We start from the raw sequence: 24,938 nt of genomic DNA, 5'->3' as shown, positions 1-24,938 counted from the left end.
TGGGAGAATTAGGCCACTTTTTCCCTAGGACATTTCCTTTCTGCTTTGTTTGGAGGGTTTTGCATGAAATGGAGAGGGATGTGTTTCCTTCATTTATTTCTTATTTTGATACCGTTTTACTGTTGTTACTGTTAGTAACTGCTGCAGAAATTATGGGATTGACTGTTGTTTTTAAAACTAGTTTCCCTTTTAAATCTTTTACTTCTGTCAGCTCACAGCCTTCCCCTTTGGTTCCCTGTGACTGTGGTCTCACTTCTTTAGTACAAGAGACTGCTAAAAATGTGCTGTTCTGGGACACCCCATCATTGTGTCACTGCCTGTATCCATCTGGGGGAGCGATCTTTTCACGGATCCCTTCCTGGATCTCCTTTAGTTGTTTGCATGGTTGTCTCCTTTCACAGCTGACTGCCTCAGGCTTCGCGTGGGGAGAAGTAGTGAGGTATTTCAGTGGGAAGGATGGAAACAGCTCCGCAGCTGGATGTTGTTTTGCAGTCTTTGAGCACTCAAACCATGTTAACTAATGGTGTTTAGCAATGGAGCCAACAGCCTTGATGGATTAGGGGGTCAGCCTGTATTAGAAGGCTGAACCTTAGTTTCCGCTTATTAGAGATCCCCTCTACATAATCTTTGCTTTATCTGCAAAAGCATATGGTGCATCTGCAGAAGTGAAACAAGAGTCCGGGTGGTGAAAGGGATACCTACATCCTGTACACACAAGGCAGGTACTCCTTGCTTCCTTTCCTGAGCTTCAAGAGACTGAGAACCAGAGTTTTTGACATATGGAGCTCAGCTAGCCAAACGTTTGGATGGTGAGGGTGCAGGTTTAATGCCACGGAGCCTATTTTTGGAGACAGAGTAAAGTTCATTTGACAGTGGGATGCTTGTGGGACCTCCTTATCCAGTAGGAAGTCAGAAAGGACAACCATCAAGAAACCCAGCAGGGTGAGGGAATTAAAAAAAAACACAAGATGAAGGCAAGCAACAGCACTTCCCTTTCAGATGTGGGCAGCTGAGGTGGATAAAAGTTGTTTGTGTTGGAAATGCTCTTTGAGCTTTTGTCTAGGGTAAGAGAGCCAGGAGGGTGCTTGGAGCCAGTCGTTTGGCTTCCCCAGTGAACAATGAAACGATGACCTGAATCCTGCGTGCAGTGGGAATGGCAAGGTCAGCCATATGGGATGGATTATGGAGGTGCACAGATAGCTCGTACATCTTTTTTCATTTTCCAGAGAATGGAACTGTTTCATTTATTGCCTATTATTAAAACTTTATAGCACCAGAAAAAAAATAAAAATGAATGAAATAGAGAGAATTTTGGATACCTTCTAAAGGACTGACCTTATTAAAATAAAGCTGGCAATGAGTTCTCTTCTGATACTTTTTTTTTTTTTTACTTCCTTCATAAAGATGGTGTGAGAGGGGAGGGTTTATGGCCTGATAGACAGTTTGAAGTCAATTTTTCAGTGCAGCTCTTTGGAAGAGAAAGTGGATGCCACATGGATAATGTTCAGCATGCTTGGTACCAGCAGCCCTCACCAAAGCCCAAAAGAAGTTGCTGAGGTTTCAGAAAAGCTGAAAACAATTATTTTTTTTTTTGGTCAGCATTTATTTCTGTCCCAAAATGTCTCTTCATAGGCCAGGTGGGCTTTGTTTTCCCTGTTAGGGGCTGGAACACACACAGAATAGCACTCAGTATTTCTGCTGACTAGGAGTGCATTACCCTTCAGTCCTGTGGTGGAGGTCTGTGATGTGGCTCTGGATATCTTGGTAGCACACTAATATCATAAACTGCTCTGGGAGAGAGGGTTGTTAGAGTTGATGATGATGGAGTTTCTTAATTTCCACCCCCTCACCGCACCTTTTTTTTTTTTTTTTTTTTTTTTCCAAAAATAAGAATACATTATAGGACAAACTGAAAAATATATTGAAAGGTTAGGGATAGAGTTGTAAAATCGGTCACACAAAGGTGGTGTGCATTCTGACCTAAGATGCTGCCGGTTTTTTCCTGCAATACTCCATTAATAGGATCATTAAGGTTGGAAAAGACCTCTAAGATCACCAAGTCCAACCATCAACCCAACACCACCATGCCAACTAAGCCATATCCTGAAGTGCCATGCCTACACGTCTTTCAAACACCTCCAGGGATGGTGATTCCACCACTTCCCTGGGCAACTTGTTCCAATGTTTGACCACTCTTTCAATAAAGAAATTTTTCCTAAAATCCAATCTAAACTTTTCCTGGTTCAACTTGAGGCCATTTCCTCTCATCCTATCACCCATCACTTTGGAGAAGAGGCCATCCCCCACCTTCTACAACCTCCTTTCAGGTAGCTGTAGAGAGCTGTAAGGTCTCCCCTCAGCCTCCTCTTCTCCAGGCTAAACAACCCCAGTTCTCTCAGTTGCTCCTTGTAAGGCTTGTTCTCCAGCCCCTTCACCAGTTTCATTGCCCTTTTCTGGACTCTCTCCAGCACCTCAATGTCTTTCTTACAGTGAGGGGCCCAGAACTGCACACAGTACTCAAGGTGCAGCCTCACCAGTGCTGAGTACAGGGGCAGGATCACTTCCCTACTCCTGCTGACCACTGTTCTTGAGGCAGGCCAGGTTGCTGTTGGCCTTCTTGGCTATCTGGGCACAATGCTTGCTTGTGTTTTGCTGGCAACCCCAGGCCTTTCTCCTCTGAGCAGCTTTCCAGCCACTCATTCCCAAGCCTGTAGCATTGCCTGGGGCTTTTGTGACCCAAGTGCAGGACCCAGAACTTGGCCATGCTCTAGGAGCATGCTCTAGGAGAATGCTGTGGGAGATGGTATCAAAGGCTTTACTAAAGTCCAGGTAGACAACATCCACAGCCTCTCCCTCATCCACTCGGTGAGTAACCTGGTCATAGAAGGAGATCAGGTTGGTCAGGCAGGACCTGCCCTTTCTGAAGCTATGCTGGCTGGGCATGATCCTCTGGCTGTCCTGCAGTTGCCATATGAGTGCACTCAAGATGAGCATCTCCATGATTTTTCCTGGTCAGGCTGATGGGCCTGTAGTTCTCTGGATCCTTCTTCTGGCATTCTTGTAGATGGGTGTCATTGGCAAAACGGGGTGGTATGTGCCTAGCACATTAGCATGGGAGGCTGCTGTCTCGTGGATCTTGTCTGACGCATGGAAAAATATGAAAGTTCTGCTTAGACACTATTTCAGAAACACCAAAAAGAGATTTAAGAAAAAACTCAACACCACAAATGAGGGAAAGAAGGCTGATCTGGTATACAAGGACCCAAATTTGTGTATAAGAGAAGTGGACATTGCTTTGACCTCCATCACACACATACTTAGGAAGAGTGTTTTATAATGCATGTTCAACTTATGCACACCTCTGGGACAGTAAAGGACTCTAATTTGGGGCAGGAAGAGGGAAGAGGTGGAAGAGGTCACTTAAAGGCAGCTGTGGAGTTTGGCATCTATTCTTTAGGTACCTGTGGCTGCATTGCTGCCTGGAGCATTACATGGCAAACTGTGAACCTGGTGAAGCCACAAGGATGCTGCCAGCAGTTGCAGTGTGGAAAGTGGAAGGTGTCAGGAGCAGTGCCCACAGCAAAGGAACTGTTCTAGACCTGCTCCCCTGGAGCAGGAGGAAGAAGGTCCCTGGTGGCATCCTTCCTTCTGTGGGCATACAGGACAGGAATAGAGCAGCTTTCCAAGCTGCTCCAGTACCCTCAGTGCTGCCATTTACCCTCTGTGGGCTCAGAGGCACAGTAGAGTCCAGCCACTGAAAGCAGTATATTGCTCCTGATTTTCATTTTGTTATCTCCTGACTATTCTCTTTTTACATTTTCTTTTAGAAGTACTTGCAAGAACTGTATTGCTACAGGAGAAAGTGGTAGACAGAAAGCTAGAAACTGAGTCAAGCTGAGCTGAGAATGATGCAGGCTCCAGGCAGAGGCAGGGGTAATAACCTTAGCCCCCATTCACTGCTTCCCTGAGCCCCCTCCTGTTAGGGGTTGGATTTTACTGGAAGGGAGTCACAAAAGCAGAGCTAGAAGTCAGATGCTGGTGCAGAGGGAGGTTATGTGTGAGGGTATCTAATGACTGAACTAGACTGGGAGAACACGGGTTTTAGTGAGCTGGCCTCCCTCCTTCCTTGTGTAATCCTGGTGGTAGACACAGAGCAACTGGATTAGCACAGCTGGAACTTTCAATCTGCATGCCTGGATGTATTAGTTGGTTTTAATCATCAAGACAAGTAATTTCAACAGTAGTCCTTGCTGCCCTGTGACTTGCTCAGGTCATTCTGTGCCCCCTGGATATATGGCAGTTGAAGGTCCTCCCTCAGTATTTGGGCTGAGGTTCATTTATGAGGCTGCAAAAATGTACCATTCTCTGCCCAACTGCATGTGCTGAAGAGCAGATGGAGTCTGAACACGTGTGGCTTTCTCACAGAGGGAGAGGGGGAAATCCTGGGGGTGGAACTGGTAGTGGAAGAGTTGGTTTTGCCCACAAAGCCCAGCCTAGCAGATGGGTTCACATTCTGCTCTGCCTTGTTTCTTTGAGCTCCATGAGCTGGCAGAGGCCAGTGTATTAACCAAATAGTTTTGTTGTAATGTGCTCAGTGCTAGTGTGAGACTGCTATGCAGAGATGTCTTCTGTTTCTACTTCTAACAGCTTAGCAGCTAATAAACACCATGCAACAACCTCTCTTCTAAACCTCCTCTTAAAATACAGAGTTTGGTTTGCCAACTCCAATGTATTTAAAGCATCCGAGCTTCCGGGGAGACTTTGGAAAGTTAACTGAGTGAGTGGAGGCACGTGCAGAAAGACATTTTCAGAAGCAAAAGGCAGCTCCAGTATCAGCTCAACATCTGATGAGAGGCTCTGGGGATGTTAGAGCCTTTTGCATTGAAAGGGGATATGTTCTCACAACTGACGAAGAATCTGTAGTCGTGTTTGGTCAGCGCGAGGGCTATAACCTACTGCTGGAAAAGAGGCAGGGGAAGGCAAGGAATGGGGAACACAGCAATATACAGGTTCCACAGAGGAGAGCCCTTCCTGGGAAGGAACTCCAGGGGATTGTGTCGTAAAGAGCATGGGGGTCTTTTCATGACAATGCACTCTCTCCCCACTGAGAGACTTTCATCAGAGTTAGCATTCTGTGGTGAAAATAAGAACAAATCTGAGACCCTGGCCTTTCAAGAGGAAAAGTTCTCACTTGATTTTCAGCTTTTTCTCTTTAGTACTGTCTTTGTGGTGAGTTAGGAGCCCAAAGCAGAGATGTCACTGATCTTTTCTAAAAGACATCTTAAGCATTTCTAGTTGAAGTCCAAAACCAAGGAGATTCCCTTTTGGACGGCTACCCATAGCACTTCAAAGCAGTGTCCAGAATTAGGAGGCAGAGAAAGGCATTTCACAAAATCTCTCTGATTCTGAAGGCTGAATCCCAGACCTCCCTTGTTTGCATCACAGTGAATCCAGAAAGTGTGGAAGCCTGCTCTACGGTAAAGCATGCCCGGAGGAGCTGATGGTCACGTGTACCCTGCAAAACAGACAGAAAGTTTTGGATCCTTGTTAAAAAAAAAAAACAAAGCAAAAACAAAAACAAAAACAAAAGGAAAAAAAAAAAGAAAAAAAAAAAAAGAGAGAGAAAGGTTCTGGAAGACTGTTAAGAGCTTCTGAAATCCTGGGCTGGGGAAATGTCATTTTACTGCAGTGGCTAGTACCTGTGCAGGAAGGCTCGCTTGAGGAATTCACAGATGCCAAGGTGACCTTTAGGTGGCCGCTGGCAGCCTGTCAAGCGAGGTCGGAGCCCCCTTCCCCCAGTGCTAATACCCTTGCCAGCTGACTGACATTCCTCTCTCCTTGTTTTATTTTCATTGCACAGGACAGGGCTGGAGGCCATTATGGAGACCTACGCCTTCTGGAGGCCCCCCGTGCGCACTCTCACCTTTGAAGACTTCACTACCATGCAGAAGCAGCAAGGTGAGCGTACAAAGGCCGTGCAAAGAGCTGTGGAAAGAGCAACAGCAGAGGGTGGAAGAGCAGCAATGCACCCTGCTCTGGTGTGGTTCATGCACCTTGTTGAGCTCTTCACTGCTGTGAAAGGACACCCAGCAGAGAAGATACATTTGAAATGGTTGACAGGCCGTGCCTTATGCGGTGCAGTGCAACCAGTTCATCTTTCTGGTGTTCCCAGTGCACCTAGGAGCTAGAAGAAGGACCAGAAAGGAGTGCAGGGTTGGGAGAACCAGCCCAAGTACACAGCATGATTTAAGTGTGCAGAGAGCAAAGACAGACAGAGGAAAGACTCCAGCATGTCAGACATGTTGTTCCCTGTTTCCACTTAGTGTCTGCCATTTGTGTGGCAATAGAAGGGGGAGGGGTGTGTGTCCTCTGGAAGCTTTAGGAGACCAGAAATGTGCCTCTCTCCAGGATCATGCTGTGTCTCTTTCAAAACCTGGTGGCCTTGCTGGAGACATTTTCTGTTAGTAGGAGGCTGGGAAGAATTATTGGGTAGGCCAAGTGTTTTCCGCGTGTTCATGCTGTGTCTTTTCATAGCTTCTGCCCTTTACATCTCTCATTTGTTAAGTAGGGCTTTCATCTCCAGTTTCAGGCTGTGTTACTATTTTTTTTGCACTGATAGGACTTCCCTATTTACTTCATTGCAGATATTTCTAGTTAAAAACACAGTGATCACTGGGAAGAGAGCTACCAGGGCATCCTGATACCTTTTTTTTTTTTTTGGCTTTTTTGTTTATTTGCTTTGTTTGTTTGTTTTCCCCCAATATAAATGCAAGAAAAGAAACAACTCAAAGCTGTGTGCAAATGTGACGTCTGTGAGGTTAAACAATCAAAACCAAACTCAGGCCCTGTGTTGCAGATTCTCCAGCCTGTCACATTTGAGCTTGATATCACCCCAAAACTTCCCTGTAGACCTCAGATCCATCTGGGGATGGTGTGGTCTCCTCCAGAGGGAGAGCAGCAGCTGGGACTGCCCATCACAGGGCAGGAGAAGTTCTGCACATGTTCAGGGGCATGTGTCGAGGAGCACTTGCAGTGAGGTGTGCAGTCAGAGATGGGTTAAAACAGGGATTCAGAAACATTTTCATCACTCACCTAAATAGAAACATAACAGCCTCTTCTCCTGGTCATGGTTGCTGAAGCAGCCTCCCTCCTCTGCCTCAGCCCCTATTCGGGTTTGCACACCTCCCCTCCCACTGGTTATCAGATAACATACTAGTGGCAACTCCAGCTACTGCTTACGTGGTAAAGTAATATTAGGAAAGGAAAATATTTCATGTATTTTTAGCTTGTTTTAATATAGTTTGGCAGCTGAAAAACCAGGAAGCAAGCCAGTACCCTGTGACCAGCCTGCTCAGTGCAGACCACCACCCCTGCACCACGGACCTCTAGGTTTAGGACAGCCCTTAACTTATGTTGTATCTGCAGGTTGGTCTCAAAACTTAAAACTCACTACAAAGCAGTGCTCTTGAGCTCTGCTTTTAGCCATGCCAACGACTTCAAGGTCATAAACTAAAAATATTCCCTCCATCATATTGCTCACCTCCTCAGTGGTTGCTGTGAGAAGCTGATCCTGGACTCAATGATAGGTGCAAAGCCAAGGTACAAACACAATTTATTTTAATTTCTGGCGTCTGAGAAAGCCCCCAAGGACAAGCACAAATATTCTGGTCTGGAGAGCTTGGAATTGTTGGCAGAAAACACAAGAAATACTGAGGTGGCTTAAAGCCATGTGTGATTCTTCCCTCCAAATCCAAGACAACCAGGATGTACAGTGCCCATACCTCTTCCTCTCCTTGCTTTCAAGCACATGAACTGTGTGACAGGTGAATAAATCACTGCTGTTTAACAGTTGACTTCGGTGTAAGCTATTGCATGTCAGCTCCTCTGAGCTTAGCCAGTCTTTTTGTATAAGAGACTTCCCTGGGACTTGACTCCTCTCTCCCACCTGAAGCTTCAGCTGCATGCTGTTATCTCATACCCTGCATCTTTAAGAATTAGAAGTTTCCCAGGTAGTATTTAAATTAACAGACGGTTTAATTCTAGATCATGCTCTTGTCTCCAAAGCTGGGTGGATATGGCATTTTGTCAAGGTTTGACTCCAGATTGGCAACTGAACCAGTGACAATAAACACTTGAGGATTTGAAGGCCTCCATTTTGTCCTTTGAATTGTTGGGAAAATGCACTGGGGCTGCAGGAGACTTTTGGGACTAGAAGTGTACACTGCAGCCTGAGAGGACTTCATACTTCCTGCAGAGAGACAAGATGAAAGCAGCAAAACCAGACACATGCCTAGGAGGAAACTTCATCAATGAGGAACAAGTTATGGTTGTTCAGCCTAGTAATGAGGGAGACAGTACATAATAGCACTGAAATAAGATGCTGCCTGTGGTGGATAGGAAAAAAGCAATAGGCTCCAGTTATATGAAATCTACAGAAGTGCTAGAATACATCACCTGTAGGAACTGTGAAATTCAGCTTTGAATGAGATGAGAGATGAGTCCCCATTACTGTGGTGGAAAAAATGATGCTTTGTTGTGCAGAAGTTTGAGACTTCAGCAGTATCAATATGATGCCTTTGCTGCTTTCCAGCTGGATTTTTGTGTGCTGTGGATTCTTAGCTCTTCTTTTGTCACTTGATAATTTTCTCATGAAATGAAAGTGTTATCTGCCTTTTCCAAAGCAGATTTGTCAAAAAAATCCCCAACTGAATTATTTGTTTAAGTTAGAGATTTGACTGATAGAAATAACTGGATAGGTGCGATAGATTTTTGGAGAGTGTTTAACTCATTGCCATGTGTGCCAGCTTGGAAAAGTTGGCATTAGCATATATTAAGAAATAAGTAGACTGGTCTCAAAGCTGACATGATAAATATGAAAACACCATCCATTAAGGACAGTCTCAGTGTTGCTGTGCAGGTTCCAGTACTAATTTGTCCAGAACTGAAAGAAACAGTGGTGTTGCTAAAAGGTACAAATCTCATAAAGACTGCAGAGTGGACAGTAATGATGGGACAAAGATGTGAAGAGCAATAGAGATTGCTTGGTAATCCGTATGCATTCAGACAAAGCATGGCTTTTCGTTCAGGCAGATGCAATATCATGTGTCTAGTAACAAAACGTAGGACATACAGAGCCACCAAGTGTGGTAGAAAGTGTTGGCACTGATAAGAACTTGGAGGTCTCAGTGGATAAGCCACTGCACATGCAAGGGACAGTGTAAGTTTTACTGTGATAGAAAAGGATATTAAATCTCTGGTGTGTAGGAAAAAAAAGGAGTGGTAAGCAGTGGGGAAACAATTTCCTAGCTGAAAACTGACATTACAATATACTCTTCTGCTTTATGTATTTTTAAGGGACAGAGATTGAAGAGGATTCAGGAAAAAAAAGGTAGAATGATTTGTTGGAGAAGATGCCTAAGAATGAAAGCTCAGTTTGCATAGTTAATTAAAAAGAGGATTAAATACAGAATCTTTACAGCCTATGCTATCTTGTGAAGACCAGAAAATGTGGTGTCTTTGTGTCACCCATCCTGGATAGACTCTTGTGACTGTGATTTCCATGTTTTTATGACAACTGCGTGGAACACACTTCATTATGGCGGCTCTGATTTTTCTACTCTAACTGAATATTCATCCCTTTTTGTGGGATGTTCTCAGATAAGGAGAACAGAAGTTCCCCCTCATCCACCTTCTTCATACAGTTAATGGTTTCTTACAGGTTTTTATGTCTCTCTCCTGTGCTTCTCCCAGTGCCAGTCATTTATTTTCTCTTCAAGTGGGAAGTTTTCCAGGTCCTTAATCGTTGCTTTAAAAACAAGTCTGCACAGAGTATTCCAGATGCTCCCACATGATACAATTATCTAAAGGCATTATAATTTTTTCCACATTATTCTTTCTCCCATTCAACATGTATCCTGGTGCTTTGCTCATTTGTTTGGCCCAAGATGTATGATGAGCAAGGGCCACAGTGACATACCAAACTGATACTCAGTACCCTGGATGCAGCTGTTTCATACAGGGATTAAATAACTTTCTAATCTACATAATGATAGGTTTCAGCTGCCACACAAACTGGAGAGCCTGACAGCATGACCAGTCACACAGATGTCTGGTGTGGCTGACTCTAGCAGTCCATAAGCTTTAGTTGCACATGTTGCCATCGAAGGGAAGTGCATCAGTAAGTCTCTGCAGGTCTGTGACTTGAGGGGTCACCATGTTGCCCTACCAAGGAGAAGAACATACCTTTTCTGTCAATGAAACCCTCTGACCTGAATGCAAAACCTGTTTTTTAGAGAACGCAATCCAAAGTCATCTCAGCTTCACAAGGGCAAGCACCGTGTTTGTCACAATCACAGCAGATCTATAGCCAGTTTGAAAAAGAAAGTCCCCTTGAGCAAAAGCTTCCTCAAATATGTTCAGAAAATGACAGTCCAGGAGAGGCTGGCCTTCTGGAGAATGATGTCACCGGCTTTGCAGTCTACTTATTACTAGGGAAAAAGGGGGTTTGGGATTATTGGATGCACATGGCACTGAGATGTGGGGAAAGCCAAGAATCTATTAAAATCTTTAATTGGAATATATTTTCAAAATTTAGATTGAACCTCTTCCAGATTCTCATTATTAAAAGTATGTGGCTCAGTTTCTTGATTTTAACAGGGAACATTAAAAAAAAAGAAAAAAAAGAAAGAAGGGGGGGTGGGGGAAAGAGAATAAGAGTTCCAGTAACTCTGGATTGTGTCACTTTCCAAGAGTAAAAAGAGCCATTAGTGGCTCCTAGGTGAGATACAGTTTCCCACAAGTTATTGAGATGAGCAGATTGCTATCAGCAACTGAAAGTTTTACCAGAACATAGAGGCTAGAAAGGCACTGTGACAATGCCGGAATAGTGATCAGTATCTGATCCTTTCTATAAAAGCTGATGACTTAGGCAAGAAATAGAAGTGAAGGTACCATAGCAGCTGGTAAAAAGAATTGACTCCTAAGCAGTATTTCAGGACCAGTATGAGCAGTCACACGATGTGGTGTGTTGGCAGGATTGCAGCACATAAATTTTTACTTCACCATTAAATTACTGTTTTGATACGTGCACACCAAGGCTCCAAGAGCCAAATACCTTAGCTTGGACTGGTGAGTTCTCAAGACAGCTTTTCTTTCAAATGGGGTTTATTTGCTTTAATAAGCACCTTTGCTGAAGACTCTACCAATTGCTTTCAGGAGATCCAACCCATTTTCAATCAACTTGAGCACATCCATTGATCTTGCACTGGATACCTGAGGTAGAGAGGCCACCTATTAGGGAGTCTTTGTTAATGTGCCTCTGATGCTGTTTTAGACAAACTTCAAGCTTTTGATGGCAAAGAGGGGATGTGCTTCTCGCTGGTAAGACCTCTGTTGCTATCTTTGCTCTCAGCAGGTACCTCTGGTAGCAGTAGAAGTGCTTCTCTCTCTAGAGCAGCATGTATATGCAGGCTGTTGATGGAGTACAGTTTCTCCTGTCTTCCTCTGAGAGGGGACAGTGTAACACTTGAGTCTTGTGTCAGCAACACTATGCACAAAAGGCTCCCCCTTTACTGCTGCAAAGGAATAATGTTTTCTTGTAGTAGTAATGAGTCCAGACAGACCCTAAGGCTGCACGATGTTTCAGGAGATGGGAGATAGATACCCTGAGCTGAAGTGTTACTGTTTTTCTAGCTTCCCTGTCTGTAAATATTACCCTTTTTGGGCAGGCATCACCTCTGTCTTGCCAAAGTTTGTACTGCTTGCTACTCATTTTTTCTTTTGGTACACTCTTCTCCACATCAGGTGTGGTGCTCAGAGGGCTGCCCTGATTGAATGCACAATGCGTATTAGTGTCAAATAAAGACAAGACTCAGCCCTTCAGAACTTGATCTGAAAGCATCAGAGGCACCTTGAGGCAGAAAGAAGCAAGTAACTGTTAAGATCCTTCTGGCTTTATCTGAGATCCCAGATTCCCAAAATAGCACCTCCAAAAGAGCAGAGCTACTGATATCAAAGAAGGCTGAACAACAAGTGGCTGCTTGGCCACTTGTCTCCTGACAGCAGCCATTGGTTCTCCCAGTCATGTCACCAGGATGATCTGGATGCTGCTTTCATTTCAAAATCAATTGTGAACGGTCTAGGCTATTGGCAGAGGTCAGATATCTGGGTTTGGTCTCAATTATGTTCTTGATTCTTTTGACCTTGAAGAGGAGATTGGAAACAGAACAGTTGTTGTCAGAGTTATTGGGATCAAGAGCTGCTTTCTGCTGCATACTTTAAATGGCTAGTAGATTGCCTCATCTAAACGAAGCAACAGGGAACACACTGTTCCAGCTTCTTCTTGGTTGAGCTGCAGCAGTTTTTCTTTAGGGAAGGAGCGTTTCTGGGGCTTCAAGGTCTCATCTTTCACAGTGAAAAGTTAAAATACACTCCCAAATTTGACATGAGGGTCTAAGAGTCAAAGTCTATGCTGCTCTCTGATGACCTGAAAGAAGCCTGAAGCACTCTGTTACTCCAGGGAGGTGTTTGTCCTGAAGTGTAATTACTGAAGCCTAAATCTTTGTTATATCATGGGTGGTGATCATATTTCACATGAATGAATGGAAGGGGACAATCATATTTTGAAGATCTGCACAATTTCCCCAGAGTGGAACATTATTTTGTTATGAATAGAAAGCAGTGTGTGCTCTGAACTTGCCATGATACTGAGACATTATTCCTCAGTTCAGAAATTTTGAACCACAGTGCCTCTAGGGTTTTCTATTTGTTTATTGCATATTTTTATCATTTAATATGCTGGAGCTTCCAGGGCCTGTGTTGACCCAAATCAGTGTCCATCAAGAATGGCAGGAGAGGGCTGCAATTCAGTTTGCTGTTGTTGTCACCAAAGAATTAGAGAATCATAGAATGGTTTAGGTTGGAAGGGAACATTAAATATCATCTAGATCCAACCCTCCTGCATGGGCAGGGACACCTCCCACTAGATCAGGTTGCTCAAAGTCCTGTCCAGTCTCTCCTTGTACACTTCCAGGGATGGAGCATTTACAGCTTCCCTGGGCAGCTTCTTCCAGTGTCTCACCACCCTCACAGTGAAGAATTTCTTCCTAATGTCTTACTGAAATATATCCTCTTCCAGTTTATAGCCATTACCCCTTGTCCTGTCACTACATGGCCTTAATAAAAAGTCCCTCCTGTGCTTTCCTGCAGGCCCCTTCAGGTACTGGAAGGATGCAATAAGGTCTACCCGGAGTCTTCTCATAACCCAACTCTGTCAGCCTGTCTTCATAGGAGAGGGGCTCCAGCCCTCTTGTAATCTTCTTGGCCCTCCTCTGGACTCTCTTCAGGAGCTCCATGTCCTTCTTGTGTTGGGAGCTCCAGAATTAGACACAGTACTCCAGGTGGGGTCTCATGAGAACAGAGTAGAGGGAGAGAATCACCTCTCTTGAGCTGCTGGCCGCGCTTGTTTTGAAAGAAATCACCATGATTTCAGGTCATCTCAGCTGAAAAGTTGCAGCAATTTTGTTGTGGCTTTCTGAAGGATTTGTGCCACAAGGAGTCCTTTTCTGCATCCCCTTTTCATTCAGTGACATCCCCTGGGGTAGCTTTCATTATATGACCCCATTGTCATTGTCTGTGCCCAGCCAATGGTTGTAAATGTAAAGGACAGTGCATAATTATAAATTATAAGCAAATTTCTCCACTAAAATAGGCTGCTCATCATTCTCCAAGCCTGAGTTGATTTGATCTGTCTATACTTAAAGAAGGGAAACAAGACATTTCTGTAAGAGCTGAGGTGCATCTCACAGAAGTGCCATGTATGCCACGTTACATCTGTCTGCAGGCAGGACAGAAAGTCATGTCCAACAGGCCTTCTTCTGGTACTTTATGGAGTTGGCCCAAGAATCCCGTGTGTTTATGTGAGGAGCAGAAACCCTTGTATTAACGACAGTCTAGGGGAACTGGCAAGGGGATATTGTCTTACTTTTGGTAAAGCTTTCTTGGTGCTCTGGATATAGATGGGAAAGGAAACCAGATGTCCCAGACTGCACTTTTTGTCCACATTAGAAACATGGTTTGTTTATTTACAACTATGTCTTAAAAATATTTTATCTTGGAGGATGACTGAGGCAAGTTTTACCTCTAACTTTCTCACTTCTCTATGTTGTAGAAATCTGTAAGAGTTAAAGAGAAGTGTTATTCTGAGTTGTTCAAGATTTACCATTAAATCCAGTGATTCTTGTAATTTGAGGCAAGCTTAGAAAACTGATTCTTCTCTGTAATTTACTAACCTTAAATAAAATTTCCTTTAATTCCTTATTTTTGTACCGTATAGTATATGCTTTCCCCCTTATATCTATTGCTGTAGCCATCCTTTTTGTGCTCTGACTTGTAGCTCAAAGAACTACAAAGCTCTCTTTAAGTTTCCCCTACAAACACAGCAACTTGGCATGAGGGAGACTTCTGGTTTCATATGGGTCTTTTAAAGATTTTACCAGCAGATTAATAATTTGATAATTGGCCCAGGGCTCTAGAGAGAAAACAGGCAGCTACACTCCAGGAGCCAGAAATGGCTCTCATTCCCATGAAAAAGGGACATTTTCATTCCTAGACATGGGAAAGAGTAAAGAAAGAGTCCAGCACATCACAGACCAGGTGTCCCTTCCCTGACTTGGTGAGAAGACAAGGAAGAGGCAGCAAAGCTGTTTAGTTTTCCAAGGTGGTGAAGAAGGAACTGAGATGGGTAGTGGTGGCACAAGAAGGATGTGATGAAGAACCTTTCAACCCTTCTGAAGGTTGTAGGTTTGAGTTTTTGAAAACTAAACATGGGAAGTGAGACCTCAGGCTGTCCACTATACTTGTAAGACAAAAGCTGTCATGATTTGTGAGGGCAGGAGTGACACCAGATTTTATGGCATTTAGATGCCTGTGGATGCAAGTAGGTATCGAGCAGGACTGAGGCACGTGCTACTTGAATGCAGGAATGAACCCAGGTTTGTGCAAGGCCTGCCTCTGAAAAACATGAGATCAGATGATTACTGTAGCACTCTCTGGCCTCATAATCTACCAGTCAGATCACCTGGCAATCTGCACAAACACTCCTTCATAACCAGCTCAGATTCCACCTTTGGATAAGTACTTAATTTTTGCTCTGTGACCAAAGGCACAGTAACTTGGAAGACATGGAGTAAGTTTCCTAAGCCATCCTTAGGGTGCATGCATGTGCAAATGCACAGAAAAGGATTTTGTCTTTTTGTTCAGTTTTGTTTTCCTGCATGCATGATGGCACTTTTATTCCCTGTTGTGTCCAAGGGTAGAACATTGCAAAACATTGGGAAGGATTGGTCTCTCCCATGCTTTAGAAAACCCCTTTGCATACGTGTACATGTCTGTAGAACATTTAAAAAGTATTAAGACTTTTCAAGAATGACTCAGAGTATGTCTGTATGGACAGGCTCATCTGTCTGTGGTCCATGCTGACCAGACACATGCCAGCTCCCAGCCAGCTCCATTTGGAAAGCTGGAGAGCTGCATTAGCATGGCTCTGTGCCCAAGTGAATATAAACTGCCTCTCAGGAGGGCTTATTAGCTCAAGCAAAGTGCCAGGAGGAGAGCTGCTAGCTAAATGAGTGACTAGTGGCCACAGCCCCTCTTTCCTGCAGCCTCGTGTGCTTGGACACATGCCTGTCCCACAGTGCAAATGCTGATGTGTCGGGCATGTGGAGGGGCTGTAGCTCCTCCAGGAGACCAACCAGCAAGGCTGTGCACTGATCACTTCCAAGCATCTGGCCTTCAGGCTAGGTCCTGCTCACCTCTGAAGGTGGGACCAGATGGCTGGGCTGAGGCTGTGGGCCAGGCACAGCCCTGCTGTGCTGTGTACAGCCTCTGAGCCATAGGCTGGACATGCTGAACCTACAGCCCATGATGAGCTAAACTAGCTTGTAGGTGGCAGTGGGCTGAGCTGCTTAAGAGGTGTTTGCGCTCAAACTTTGTGCTGACTGACACATAAAAATGTAAAATCTGAAGACAAATCAGCTTGTGGTTCCCATCCTTCCTAGAAAGTCAAGGCACAAGCTCTGAGGCCCCTCAGCCACATTTGTTCTTAATGATATAGTGTTATCACTGTCTGAACCCGACCACGCCAAGAGCTGTAGGCTGCTGATGTGGTCAGATAATGGCAGTGATCAAGTTGCTCAAACTACTCTAAAGCTCTTGCCTGTAGGTGTCTGATGAGACTCTACCATTGCACAGGGCATGGCCTTCATGTTCATTTATCTTGTGCTGACTGCAGCTTCAGCTTGCACTTGCTTTCATCCTCTGTACTAAGGAAGGACTTCAAGGACTGAGAGGTTTGTACAGAGGCACTGCAGGTGATGGTAGCATCCAATGCCTGGAAACAGTAGGAAGGAAAGCACACTGTGGTTGAGTCCAAAGTGTGATTTATGTGCACCTTTCAGATCAAGGAGATTGAGTCAGCTGACTAGAGTGGTGTCATTCATAAGAGAGATCCCAGATTTTTTTCCATGCACAAGTACTTTAGGCTCCCTTAGCACTATTGCTCTCCTCCCTATCTCCCTGTTGCCAGAAAGCTCCCTTGGCTAACACTGGCAGCTGGCAGATGTGTTTTCCATCTACACTGCGGTGTTGGAAGTTCTCTACGTCACCTGCCCTGTGTGGAAGAGGTCCCCTTTGCCTTTCAGACACCCTGGCATGCCAAATGCTTCAAGGATACTCCAGCCCCTCATTTTAAGGCATGTCATACCCTTGGACTGGGTATGTTTGGGCTTGCAGTTTACCCTGAAATAATCCTTAACACGCTCAGTGTAGGTAAAAGCAAAAGCAAGGGTCTAATGGAATGTGCAGAGAGACAGCAAGCACTGTTACCAAGGTTCAGAAAGACACAGGTGACAGGAAGGAAAGACAGGTCATAAGCTACTTGAGATGAAATTTTAACAGCAGTTGTTATCTGTATCCAGATGAGAAGCTGCAGTTTCTTCCCTGATCCTTCTGGGCAGGTATTTGGTACTAGTTCACAGCCAGCATTTCTCTATGTTGCTCACGAGAAGGAGTGCTGGCACCAGGAAGGAGGTTTGCCTTTACACCCCAGCCTCTCCTTAGGGTTTCCCTGTCTTCCACAATGGTTTCATTCTTCTTTTTTGCACCTCTCCTCTTTACCAACTATTTCTTGCTTCTTGGTCCAGTTTGTAGTTTTTGACCTTTCTTGCACTAGATCCACCCCACTCTTCAGAAATGCTCCTACCCCTTTGTTAAGGTCAACTTAGTTATCACCTGTATGGCCAAACAGAGAGCAGGCTCCTTTCAGGATGGCACCAGGGCTTGGCCATAGTGTCAGGACAGTATAAGGACAGACCCTTTCAGCTGCCATGCAGGGCAGTGTTCACATGCAAAGGTGGGGAGTTTGAAGTTACAAACCCTGCATCTTATACAAATGTGACTTGCTACCTGCACATACCTGGGACTGATATATACAGAGCCAGAAAGGATCTTCAGAAGACTGAGCACAATAGTAATTAATCACTCTAGAATCATGACAAGTGTGGAGATGAGAGATACTGTGACATTGCTGGTAAGTGCTGTTGGTGTTGGCAATTATTTCCAGGGAAATGGTGAAAAAAGGAACAGAAGAGAATTCTTGAGGGATTCATTTTGTTCTTCCTTAAGCGTGGTTCCACTTGACTTAAACCAGACCTAAACATAGCCTTGTGTGCAGTTTAACTAGATTGGTTTGTATCCATGCTTTCCATTAAAATGACAGACATCTGTGTATCTGAGACTGTAGCATGGTGTGGATATACTTGCTGGGCTTCCTGCCATCTCTAGGAGAATTTGGCTGACTTTGTAACAACTACAGTCCAAGTTAAAACTGCACAAAAGTCCAGCTTGCTTTTGGCTCAGACTTAGTGCTGCCAGCAAAGGTGAATCAGAAATATTGTTCAGAGCAGAGCTGTCTGACTTCTGAAGAGGGTAAGCTGAGATGCACCTTGCTTTGTCTTATTTCCCATTTTACTTAAAGATGTGAAGATTAATCTGCAAACGATCAGGAACCTCAGGCTTCTGTGTTATGTTCTTATGCAGCAGAATTGTGCTGTGTCCTGTGCTTAAGGTTGGCACTTACAGCAAAGCATTCTTGAAAGATTATTGTCAGCTCAGGCATTTGCCCCTGTTGATAGATCTCTCACCTCCTTATAATTTTAAAGTTACAGAGAAAGAGACAAAAAACTTTTTAACATAATTTTCTGATGACTGTGTGGTCACATCAGGGTGCTGGCCTGCAAATAGGGATAATTCAGAGCAGAATCACTTTAGTCCCTCTTTTGGGGTAACCTACAATGTGCAATTCAGTGTTTCAGTTTTGGAACCATTAAAGTGTATCTTCTAATTGCTCATCAGAGATCCCTACTTAATCTCTGTGGAGACAAAGCCTCAGCTAGGGGTACAACTTGATTGTAACTCTTTATCAGATGATTAAAATCTAATGTTTGAGGTAACTGATGTGTGTGCTCCTCTCCTGCATAGTTTTTAAAGGTTAACTATGGGATAAAGGAAGACTGAAATAAAGACATTGTAGTTAATAACCTATTCTACTTATTTTATTTCAAACAGATCATTAAATGCTCATACAAGTATACATATATATTTTCACCCAGACACTGTCAGTGAGTAGGTCACTGTCTGAGGTTTGCTCATGAAATATGTGGTGTAAAGAATCAAGTGTGGAATTACTGTTGGTTAAATACATCTCACTTTGTGCTGTATTTGTTTTGTGATTATGTGACCTCTGTATTTTAAGTTTTGATAGCTAAGTGATGTTATATGAACTCAGCTGTCTGCCTGCCCTCTCTGTCAGAGGTTATCTTCTTTAGTGCAGGGCTAACAGGAAAATGTGTGTCTGTAGATGTGTACCTCAGTTCAAAATCAGTTTAGCAACAATTTCAGCTATAATAGACTTTGAAATGAAGCTACTTGTGTAGAGGCAGATGTTCCCTTCTGCTGATCTGGCTGAAGTATTGACAACCTGTGACAGAGAGAAAGGCTGGAGGAGCTCCCATCTTAACTTACCACAACAAAATTAGCCAGAGATTGTTTGTCAGACACTTTAAATGAACCAGGGAAGCATACCTTTAAACAAAATTACTAAATTAGAAATTCATACACTCTGGAGCAAAAAGGCACTAGCAAGTGCATTTCAGTGTGGTAAAGAAGGGAATATAGAGAGCCTATGATGCCATTTAAAACTTCAACTTTTCTCATTAATTCTAGTGGACTCAATACTTATCTTTTATGCTTCTAAATGAGTGTCAAAAGGAGTCAGTGGCTTAGCAATAAGCATTCATCATCATGGTAGGTAATGGGAAGGACTGCTTTGACTTAGCAACACAGAAACATGCATTTGCTTGATGCTGCCTGGGCCAGCTGGTGCTTATCCAAAGCTGGTTTTCTGCTTTTCTGTCTCTGATTTCAAAATTTTTAAAAATTAAAAAAAATCCAGATATCTCTGAAAATTGTATTTTCTCTCTAATGCCCCATTCTGTTTCACCCTAGATATGTTTGAATGAGTCAGATATCACAGAATCATAGAACCATAGAATGTTTTGGATGGGAAGGGACCTATAAAGGTTATCTAGTCCAAACCCTGCTGAAATTAGCAGGAACATCTTCAACTAGATGAAGTTGCTCAGAGCCCCGACCAAACTGACCTTGAATGTTTCCAAGAATGGGGCATCTACCACCTCTCTTTTGTTCCAGTGGTTCACCACCCTCCTCGTAAAAAAATTTCTTCCTGATGTCTAACCAAAGTCTACCCTCTTTTAATTTTAAACCATTACCCATTGTCCTATCACTACAGGACCTACTAAAAAGCTGATCCCCATTTTTCTTATAAGCCCCCTTCAGGTACTGGAAGGCCACTATAAGGTCTCCCCAGAGCCTTCTCTTCTCCAGGCTGAACAGCCCCAACTCTCTCAGCCTGTCTTCATAGCAGAGGTGCTCCAGCCCTCTGATCATCTTTGTGGCCCTCTTCTGGACTTGCTCCAACAGTTCCATGCCTTTCCTGTAGAGAGAGATAATCTCACATCCTCACCACCATATACTGACACAGAACCTGTCTTTCTAATGCATCTCTTAACCATTAGCATCCCCTATTCTCTTTTCATCAAGCAGGGCTGCATTCAGCTCCTCCTGCATTTTGCAGCAGACCTAGACTGGTCTTAAAATCCTGCTGTTTTATTTTTCCACAAGGTCACATAAAATAAAGCTGTCCCTTACTTTTGATCCTCACTGTCTAATCTCTGCCTTGGTTAAATTTCAGCTGCCCACTCTAACACCCTCTGTTCCAGTCCCTTTGCCTCTCACCTGTCATCTTCTAGCCTGTCCAAAATGCCACCTCACCAGTTGTCTTCTTAGTTCCTCTGGTTCTGCTTATCGTTTTGTCAAATCCCTTTACTGGGACCTCTTTGCTTCTTTTACAAGAATCTTCAGTGTTAGTTGCCCTAATGCAGAAATGGGATCTCAAGCAAAAGAAATAATTTAAATGGAAAAAAAAAAAAAAAATTAATACCAGAAGACTTCATTCCCTTAAGCACAGAACTGGTTTTCCTGGTTGACCAAGAAGCTTCCTCTAACTCAGAATGTTGCCCATAAATAACCTCTTCTCGAGCTCCAAGTTGTGCCATCAGCTTCTTCCTATCACTTGCAGTTTGTTAGTGTTCTTGGTGGGATTATGCAGTATTGTTTACCCAGGTCAGAACACACAAGCATCCCTGCTGTGCAAAAGAATTCACAGCATAAATAATGTGTAACATATTGATACTAGTGACACGCATATATATCAATATTTTGTTAAGACCAGTGATACAACATATGGAATCCCTTTTACAGTTAGAACACATGATTGAAAAGCCTGACACATCCCCTTTCTGTGCTCAGTGGAACAGGCTATATCTCAAAGCTGTGTCCCTTCATTTTAGTGTTACTTCTGGCTTAAATCAGGACTGCTGCACCATGAAAAAAAACACTCAACAGTGCAGAAGTTCAATATCCTCTCAGCCACTTCCCGCCGCAAGACCCCCAGGTGGATGCTAAAGCATGTTTTTAGTGGAGCCATGCAGCCCACTGACTGGGGGTCTTCCTGCAGACCAGGAGAGGGAGATGAGATTTTTGAAAAAATAAAAGAAATAAAAAAAAGAAAGGGCTAGATAAACACATCTGAAAAGAGCAGATCTCTTGACTGATGGAGTGGTGCTTCCTTACAGCTTTTCCCACTGCCTTTGAGTGCTCTGTGACACGCTTGCTTTCCTCTCCTATTTTAAAAGGAAAGAAAATCTCCATGGAAAAACAAAATCATAACAAAAAAAAGCAGCAGGAAGGACCAAGAGATGCTATTAATAAAGTAGAGGCTCTTGCCAAGAACGGCTGAGTTTTCCAGCGGCCATTTTACCACCCTTGTTTCTTTATTAAACTAAGCTGTGTTTTAATGAGAGCGTCTTGCTTTGCAGATGTGGTCCCGGGCTCTGAACATCCTCCCATGTGTTTTGTTTTGCAGGAGGCAGCACAGGCACCTCCCCGACCACCTCCAGCACGGGGACCCCATCGCCCTCTGCTTCCTCTCACCTTCTCTCTCCATCCTGCTCTCCTCCAGCCTTTCATCTGGCCCCCAACACTTTCAACGTTGGCTGCCGGGAGAGCCAGCTTTGCAACCTCAACCTGTCTGATTATCCCCCGTGTGCCAGAAGCAACATGGCTGCCTTGCAGAGCTACCCAGGGCTGAGTGACAGCGGCTACAACCGGCTGCAGAGCGGCACCGCCTCCGCCTCGCAGGCCTCCGAAACCTTCATGCCTCAGAGGACTCCATCCTTGATCTCAGGAATGCCGACTCCTTCCTCCCTGCCCAGCAACAGCAAGATGGAGGCGTACAGTGGCCAGCTAGGCTCCTTCCCCAGCTCCCAGTTTCAGTATGTTATGCAGGCAGGCAACCCTGCCTCCACCTCCTCCTCTTCACACATGTTTGGTGGTGGCCACATGCAGCAGAGCTCCTACAATGCCTTCTCCCTGCACAATCCCTACAACCTCTATGGATACAATTTCCCTGCTTCCCCCAGGCTGGCGGCAAGCCCAGAGAAACTCACCACCTCCCAAAGCACTTTACTCTGCTCTTCCCCATCCGGCGGGGCCTTCGGAGAGAGGCAATACCTTTCCACGGGGATGGATCACGGGATGCACATGATCAGCCCTCCCTCTGGCAACCAGCAGACAGCCAACGCCTGTGACAACAGACAGTACGGTGCGGTTCAGGGCTCCTCCTCACAGATGTCTGTGCACATGGTCTAACAAGCTGTGCCTCTCCTTGGCATTGAAGGCAGCTGGACCTTCATCGTTTCCAGGGGTAAACCCATCCCAGTACCATTTTGCCTTCAAACTTGTAGTGGAACTAGTATTGGAATGATAAATAAGAACATAAGCCATCTAGGTATGCACCACAGAACCTTGTGGAAAGGCTTGACTGACAGCCATTGCAGCTTGTTGTGCCCCACGGCCTCCATACCTGGCACGGAGCACCTGCTCTTTCTGGACATTGCAGAGAGAAGGGCATGACTTTAATGAGAAGCTGGAGAGAAGCAGCTGAATATACCATTTATGCATTAACTCTCGGCTTGTGTGAGCTCTCAGCATGGAGGGAGCTGTGCCCCTGTGCTGTGTCCCCTGGGAGTCAAAGGAAGGCAGTCTCCCAAGGCTTCGTCCTCTGAAGCTGCATTGCCCGTAGCTTTAAAGACCTCCCCATTCCCAGACCGTTCCTCACTGATGGAGCAGCTCAGCCCATTTCTGGAGCCAACAGTGGCCTGTGGCTCCTTCTCCCTCTATAGCACGGGTATGGGGCTGCTGGGCTGGAGCTTCGCCTCCCAAGAATGCTTCTGCATTTTCACCATGGCTCTGCCCAACGAGGGGTTTCTTTGCAAGGGTCGAGTATGCCAGCACCCAGCCTGCAGATGGAGATGGGAGAGACAGAAGAGAGAGAAAAATGTTAACATGCAAGTGAGCCTCAGCCGTAAGCAGGGACTGATCTTCAGAAAGATGCATGGGGGAGAGGGGGCCCAGCTCCTGTTGACTTGACCCAAAGTGACGCACCCAAACTGAAAGGACGACAGCCGTTGTGGGGAACGTGTGTCCCCTGGCACTCAACCTAACGGGAGGAAACTGTCTAGACTGAGTTCACAGGGGAGCACAAGGAGAAGAGAGAGCTCTGCTCTCTAGAAGTGCAGCTGGCCTCCCTCACCTTGCATGCAAGAGTTGCCATGGAAATCTAGCATTTGGAAACACGGAAAATTAGCATTTCAGTATCAGTGAGGTCAAGCAGTCGCCAGCCTCCTGCCTGCCACATGATCTCAGTTTAACCAAATAGATCATTGCCTTTTGACATCTTTCCTTTTTTTTTTTTCTTTTTCTTTTTTTTTCTTTTTTTTTCCCTTCTCTTCTGTTTTTTTCCTTCAAATCCTTTAAAAATAAGAAAACAATTGTAGCTTGGTGCAAGCTATGCATTTAAGAAGTTGTGTGAAAATGCAAATACCAAGTAACAGAATACAGATATTATTGAGATTTGTTGTGAGGTGTTGTAGATAAATGTATTTATATGCCTAGTGGGGAATTCAATATAATGAATATAAAAGAGGGCAATAAAAATGGTATGTAAAATATGTATGAAGAAGAAGGTGTATAAAGATTTGCCCTATGCACGGAACTCTGTTTCTAAGTGCCAAGCACAGAATGCGCTAAATAAATCTTTGCAATTGTTCCCTCTGTGTTCTTCTCTGTCTGTGAGGCTTCAGTGCTTTTCTGGAGACAGACATTTCCAAAATGTTTGCACAACAGAGGGGATGAAGACACGGTGCTAAAAGGTAAAGTCCAGGCAATATTACCATAAAAATAAAAAAATTCTGTCTTCTAAGAAATCTTAAAAACTGAGTGCTTGGGATCTTTAAGGTGCCTGCCTTGACAGGAAGTGTGTCTTAAGGACAGCTAGAGTTGTTATTTTGATTGTTGAAGTCTAATAAAAGGTTCTTCAGCATAACTTTTCAGAGTCAATATAGAAAATAATACTTAGGAATAAAAGTATAATTTGTTTCTCGTTTTTAAATGTCGCTTTGGGGTATGTGTCAGTTTTTCATTTGCACTACATTTCTAATATGAAATTGAGACCTTAACACTGAAAGCAGTGGGGAAGCTGAAGCCTCTCCCAGACCAGGCTGTAAGTTAGGGCTGCAGAGTTTGCAGCTTTCCTCGTGTCAGTAAACTTTTTCTTTTTTCTTTCTGAATTAAAAAAAAAGCACCAGGAAGTTAGAATGACCTTGAAAGAGAAACACTGCAAGCATTTCTTAATTTCTTTTTTTTTTACAAGGGAAGATAAATGTACCCATATCATTCCCAGTTCTTTACCTAGCAACTGTATTCTGGCTTTTATTGTGTCTAGCCATGGATGCTGCTGAAAAGGGCTGGAGGGACTACGCATGGCAGAGAATCTGTCCTTCCCCTTGTTGTCTTCTGGTTTTATCCTTGATAGTTAATTCTTGGTTTAATCTTGAAACCAGGAGTTTTATACCCTTTCTAAAATCCTTTCGGAGTCTTTCCAAAATATTCTTCAATCTGTGCTTTGAGGTTTGCTGTGCTTTTGGGTTTGACTCCAATCCCATGGCAACGATTTTGACAGGTTAATAGTATGTTATGTGAACCAGTATTTCCTTCTGCTGGCTGTTTGCATTAGATTGCTCTTCCTTATTCCATTCAGTTATTTGTGAGCAAGTCTGCATTTCAGCTAAGAAGAGAATGTGATTCAGCAAAATAAGGATCATTCTTAGTATCAAAATAAATATTTCTGATTTTGATTAAAACAAAACAAAAAAAATTCATCAACAGTTATGACTGGAAACACT

At 44.1% G+C, this 24,938-nt stretch overlaps 1 protein-coding gene across 3 annotated transcripts in view; it reads left to right on the top strand.

Moving 5' to 3' along the window:
- Positions 1-24,149, top strand: part of TBX15 (T-box transcription factor 15) — a 100,364-nt gene extending 76,215 nt beyond the window's left edge. The window contains exons 7-8 of one of the 3 annotated variants that reach the window (XM_051608437.1): positions 5,861-5,958; positions 21,656-24,149. In XM_051608437.1, coding sequence (XP_051464397.1) covers positions 5,861-5,958; positions 21,656-22,344 — 787 coding nt within the window. In that variant the 3' untranslated portion in view covers positions 22,345-24,149. Of the gene's footprint in view, positions 1-5,860; positions 5,959-13,206; positions 14,072-21,559 lie in introns of those variants that run through there. The other 2 variants (XM_051608436.1, XM_051608438.1) reach the window with 2 other exon arrangements.
- The last annotated feature ends 789 nt before the right edge of the window (positions 24,150-24,938 follow it).

This window comes from Apus apus, chromosome 1, assembly GCF_020740795.1.
Source record: "Apus apus isolate bApuApu2 chromosome 1, bApuApu2.pri.cur, whole genome shotgun sequence".
Lineage (NCBI taxonomy): Eukaryota > Metazoa > Chordata > Aves > Apodiformes > Apodidae > Apus > Apus apus.
This window is presented reverse-complemented; position numbering and strand designations above follow the sequence as displayed.